At 45.8% G+C, this 6,000-nt stretch overlaps 1 protein-coding gene across 1 annotated transcript in view; it reads left to right on the top strand.

The window, feature by feature from the left end:
* Positions 1-838: 838 nt before the first annotated feature.
* LOC128323732 (desmocollin-2-like) overlaps positions 839-6,000 on the top strand; it is a 49,738-nt gene continuing 44,576 nt past the window's right edge. The window contains exon 1 of the mRNA XM_053247391.1: positions 839-933. Coding sequence (XP_053103366.1) covers positions 856-933 — 78 coding nt within the window. The 5' untranslated portion in view covers positions 839-855. The remainder of the gene's footprint in view (positions 934-6,000) is intronic.

The raw sequence follows: 6,000 nt of genomic DNA, 5'->3' as shown, positions 1-6,000 counted from the left end.
CGCAGCCCAGGAGCGGCTCTTCCCTGGGAAGAGCCGCTTCTGGGCTGCGTTGTGAACACAGCACCAGTCTTAGCTCCTGAAGGGGGCTGGGCAGCGCCAGCCTTTGTTTAGCTCCCGAAGGGGCTGCGTGGCCCCCGCTTGGGAGCTAAACTACCTCCCCCGCATCTGACATCAGACACGGGGGGCGTGTCAGGGCCACGAATGGCGGCTCCTGATTGGTCACGGCTCGGGTTCTTTGAACCCGTTCGCTCAATTATAGCTACGCCCCTGGGTTAGCTTTCACATGTGCAGCAGCACTAGCTGATTGGGAACACTGGTTGCCTTGCACATCATGTGGTCCAATGTGTGAACAAGGGCTAGAGAAAGAGGGTGGGAGAGAGAGGGAGAGATCTTGGCAACATGATGAGTTGGTCTGGGCAAAGTGCGGTTGGAAGTGTGTGTGTTTGTGGTGGGGTCCATCAAAGACATGTTGCCCCAAACCTTCTTCTAGAAACTGCTAACACGTTTGGCGGCTCCCAGTTTATCAGAGAGCATGGTGCCAGCCAAAACACGTGCCCTTGATCCGAACCCCAATAACTCTTCTCTGCCCAGAACAGGGGCGGGGATGGAAACAAAGGGAGTTTCCTGCTCCACTCCTTGACAAGTATGAAGAAAGGACCGGGTGGGGGGAAAACCTAATTAAAAGTGCTCGCTCCGAGGAATCGCTGTCGCAGACTCGTCTCCCGCCCTGCATGTTGCCCGTCCGCCGCCGCGCCGGACTCACCTGTTCACCGGCGCCGGTAGCTGGACGGCCCCCTCCGCCCACCGCCTTCCCGGGAGAGCAGCCTTTCCCCGCCAAGCCCCCTGGACAGAAAAATGGCCCTGCTAGGAAGAGGCAGGCGCGGAGCTTGTCTGCGCAGAGTCGCCTGTCCCCTGCTCCTCATCGGCCTCCTGGTGAGTGGGATCCTGGGAATGGGAGTCGCACCTTGGAGGAGCGGGTGGCGGCGCAGGCCGTAAGACGCAAATGAAGTTGCTTTAGTTTAAAGCAGAAAGGCTGTTACCCGCCCGACCAGGGAGCTTTGGGTGATGAGAATGATAGTGAAATGCTAGATCAATGGATGGGATTGTACGGATTTCGTTAGAGAAGAACTTCCTAGACCATTACGAACTTGCTAGTTTCTTCACATGCATGTTTGGCTGCTTTGATTGTTTCTACATCTCCGCTCAAAACTCTGCATCGTAAAACGGGATGCTTTTGTTTAGACATGAAACAAAACGCTCGTAGATTATTCAAGACTGCAACCCTATGACACCTACCTGGGAGTAAGCTTTATTGAGCAAATGAGGAGTTTATTTCCGAGTAAACGTGCATTGGCTTAAGTTATTATGTACAGTCAGTACTTTTATTTGGTCCATGGATCTGTCAGCACTGTTGGATATGTTGTGCATCATTTTAGACCAAACAGAAATAGGCTAATATTGCTTTATTGTGAACCTTGAGATCTTACTGATAGGAATATAGTTTATTGGTATTATTTCAGTTGCCCATTCATTGAACATTTGGACCAACACATATTTTCTTTTCTCTTCAAAACTTCAGCTCTTTTTAATTTATTCTCATGTCAATTTTTTTTGTTAAAACTCAATAATATGTTTTGTTTTTTTAAATTAAGCATATCATGTATTCAATTCTAACCAGGAGAATTTAAAATATAGATGTGAGATGGATGCAATAGCAGTATTATGTTAAATTTATAGATAAGTGATTTCAGTTGAATTTCCTGATTTAATTTATTTGATATAGTAAAAGCAGAGAATTCAATGACAAGAAACAATTTTAACAAAAATGATAGTAGGTGTAGTTCACTATGCACAGATCTGGTAAAAATAATTTTTCTTTTATAGAGGTTATATGAGGATAAAACCTGATAAATTTCCTGCCAATGTGTGATGCTTTAGGTAGAATTATTTCTGCTGGGACACTTATTACATAATGTGGTCCATTCAGTTCTGTCTGTGTGGCCCACAATAGCAAGTTATTTAATTTCCTATATGGGTTGCTGTACTCTTATTTCATAGATGTAATTTGTGGACTTTTTTGATTTTGGCATTAGCCTCTCCTGATATTAATGATGTTCTGCATTCTGAACTTAAAGAAGTTGTGTGTGTGTGTGTGTGTCAAAGTAGGAATCCACAGCAAGACTAGTGTGTCTCTAGTCTCCCCCAGGAATGCTTCTGTTCCGGGCTAAAACAGGAGCCAAGGGGGCAGGGGAAGTTTCGAAAGGACATTTTTCTTTCTTTCAGCATCCTGGAATCTTCCCCCACACCCTTTGCTAAAGGTAAAGTTTGCCATCCAGTCGGTGTCGACTCCTGGTGACCACAGAGCCCCGTGGTTGTCTTTGGTAGAATACAGGAGGGGTTTACCATTGCCACCTCCCGCACAGTGTGAGATTATGCATTTCAGCACCTTCCTATCTCGCTGCTGCCCAATATAGGTGTTTCCCACATTCTGGGAAACATACCAGCAGGGATTCGAACCAGCAACCTCTCGCTTGCTAGTCAAGTCATTTCTCTGCTGTGCCATTTCCCCTTGCAATTCAGTGCTAACATAGGAACAGGAAGCTGCCTTATACCAAGTTGGACCATTGGTCCATTAGTTCAGTATTGTCTGCACAGATTGGGAGCAAGCTCTGCAAGGTTTCAGGCAGGGGTCTTTCCCAGCCCTACCTGGAGATGCCAGGGACTGAAACTGGGACCTTTTGCATGCAAAGGAGATGCTCTACCATTGAGCTACAGCCCCATTGCCTAAGGGGAATATCTTACAGCCAACAGTGCTCACATGTAGCCACTCATCCAAATGCAAACCCAGATGAACCTTGGGGATTTGCTGATTAGCAAATGCTCACTACCACAGCCCAGAACAATACCACAAGACCAGCTCTCCACTCCCCAAAGGCTAAGGTTAGGGAAAGCTATCAACCCCTAATGGCACAACAGGGAAGTAACTTGCCTAGGGAACAAGAGGTTGCTGGTTCGAATCCCTGCTGGTATGTTTTTTAGACTATGGGAAACACCTATATCGGGCAACAGCAATATAGAAAAATCTTGAAAATCTCACACTGTGTGGAAGATGGCAATGGTAAACCCCTCCTGTATTTTCTACCAAAGAAAACCACGTGGCACTGTGGTCGCCAGGAGCTGACACCGACTCGACGGCACAACTTTACCTTTATTGACTCACTTTATTGATATATATAGTAGGGAGGGGGAATTTCGGCAGAGTGGGCACGACACCTTCCGAAACAACATGGAGAGAGGTTTAGGATTTTGTTTTTAAACTCACCCCCTGCCCTGACTCCAATCGCCCCTTCAAGACAAGCTTCTGTGAGCTTGCAGAGATAGAAGCAAGCCACTTCCCTCCCAGTCCATCTTCCGCTCCCCCCAACTGATATATCTTCAACATTCTATGGCTCCACGTTTTAAAATGAAGATCCTTCAGAAGGATGGTAGGTGCTTTAAGATTTAACTATGTTTCAATCAACATAGGAACGCTATAATATAATATTATTATATATTTAAATAAAAATGAATAATCAGTTACAGACTGCTTTCTAAATAACATTTGTTAGAAATCGACTCAAGCATTATTATTAAAAATAATTTTTATATTCATTTGCTCTTCTCTTGATGATTAAACACTCCTGATATGCGGCCATACTGCTGCTTTTTGCCCTTCCCTTCCAAACAACCCTGTTCATTTTTAGCTCTCTATGCATGATTATTCTACAGAGGAAGTTTACTGCAGCACCAAATGAATCCAGACATTCTTAGGATTGTTTTTGGCTGTGCAACTGCAGGGAAATGTCTTTGCAGACATTTCATTTATCCAGTATTTCCTCCAGCACCTTTTGCTTAAGCTACCAGATTCTGTTACAGACAGCTATTTACATTGCCTGGTTTTGCCCCCTTACGTTCCTAATCCACTATGGTGCTAACAACCTGGACACTCGCAAGCTTCCTGCCAAGAAGAATTGCTATGAGAATAATGGATGTATGAAAAGGCCACACTGTGAACCAGAGTGGAGACCACCCAGCATATTCTAGGTCCTGTGCTATGGTAGACTGTGCTGTGGTCAACTGATTCAGCAGGAGAATATTTGTTTCCCTGAAGCCTGCAAACCGGCTCCCTTCAAAGCTATGCCTAGCTGTGTAACCATGGTGTGATCCTTGACTACTACAGAAGTTGCAGTGCAGTTTCCCTCCCACAGTCATGAAGGAATCCTTTTCCTGATCAAATGAAAGCCCCACTTGAAAGGCATGATGATCAAAGATGTGCCTAGTAACGTCAAAGCTTCCTTAAGTTGCTTCTTTAGTAGTAAAGATGGCATTAAAATGTCATTATGTGTGGGAAGCATTTGCCTCTCATTGAGGCTATTCACATTGAGGCTATTCATATGAACAGCCCAACCTGAGTTGGGCTGCTTGAGTGCAGCTCCAGGATTTCTCCCTGCAAGCCCTCCCCTGCAACCCCAGGAATTTACCCTAGGCTTTAACCTGGGCTAAGGGGCATAGAGTAGGGTGCCTAGAGTGCTGGGGGAATTCCCCAATGCACCGTGCTTGTTGTGTGGTGCATTGTGGGATTCCTGGAGGCTGGGAAAACATGTTCTGGCCTCCAGAGATCCACACTGCACAGAGCAGCACAGATCATGTAGGCGCATGCCGGCACGCCAAAGAGGACATCACTGACTGGGGGAACATCTCTGACTTTGCATCTGCTTGTCCTCCCCACCCCTATTATGGTCAAGAGAATGACCTTACTATCTTTGGGATGTTGAAGAAATGGATTCTGAAGGGGTGCATCCATACAAATCTAGTATTATTAAAAGGCCAGTGATGTCTTCTCCATAAATGGCATCTTTATGCAATGGAATTTTCATATTTCAAATTAATTATGTAATGCTGCCATTTTACCCCAAGCTCTTTACCTCTGGGGAAACTTCTAGCAAATACACAAGGCTGTTAAGCTCACCATAATTATGCCCTATAGAAAGACACTGATGATGCAGGTCCTTTGCCTGGAGAGGTTCCACTTTTGCCTTGGAATGACACCTGTTCGCTCTAATTTCACGGATTATACTTTCCCAGGGAGTGGCAGCCAGGGTGTCCTCCCTGATCTAATCGCGGCTCTAGTTGATCCAGTTATGTTCCTCAAGAGAGTGTGTTGAAAGCATTTACTTGGAAAACCTGACAGAGCAGTTGCAATCATTGCTGTTGCTCCTTGATGACTGCAGTGCTTATCCTTGGTGTTGAAGATAGCTGAGTCAAAATGAAAGGGGTGTATTCTGGAGGACTTTATTGCTGGGAATGAACTGCCAGTTTTTAATACAGGCAGTCCTAAAGATGCTCCAAGTTAAGATGAACAACACTTAAGATGCTTATGAACTGCCACCTTGCTTCAACTTTACAACTGTGTTTCAACATTACAACACTCGCTGTGGGCGGTGCATAGACAGCTGTTGTGTGTGGACTAGAGGAAGAAAAGGCAACAATGGCAGCTCAGGCTCATGTTGTCATCGAGGCTGGGTGTCATGGTGACAGCTCCTGCTGCATCTGAGACTGCAGAGGGATTGGCTGGCTCATCTATCCAAGATGCTGCCTCTGTTGCTGCTTCAGCTCCTCCTATTTCTCAAGACTCAGCTGCTGTGCTGTAATGATGAGAGGAAGACAGCCCAGCCCATTTCCAGACCATACACAGTTTCCTGTCCACCCTTCTTTCTTTGTCTAACCATTGCCTAGGAAGAGGAGGAGATGGAGGTGAGCTACCCAGTTGCTTACCTTCTTTCCATGGAAAAGTGAGTAAGAGCCAGGAAGGGACTGGAAAGTGAGTGGGTGGCAAAGGTGAGTAACTTCTGATTCTCCACAATCAATTTCTCTACTACATGTCTGTGCATCTGTGACTGACAGATGCCAAACTTTGACAGCAGCAGGGGGAAAAATAGGGCATCTGGCCTTGTGAGAAAC

The sequence above is a fragment of the Hemicordylus capensis genome, chromosome 4, assembly GCF_027244095.1.
Source record: "Hemicordylus capensis ecotype Gifberg chromosome 4, rHemCap1.1.pri, whole genome shotgun sequence".
NCBI classification, from domain to species: Eukaryota; Metazoa; Chordata; class Lepidosauria; order Squamata; family Cordylidae; genus Hemicordylus; species Hemicordylus capensis.
This window is presented reverse-complemented; position numbering and strand designations above follow the sequence as displayed.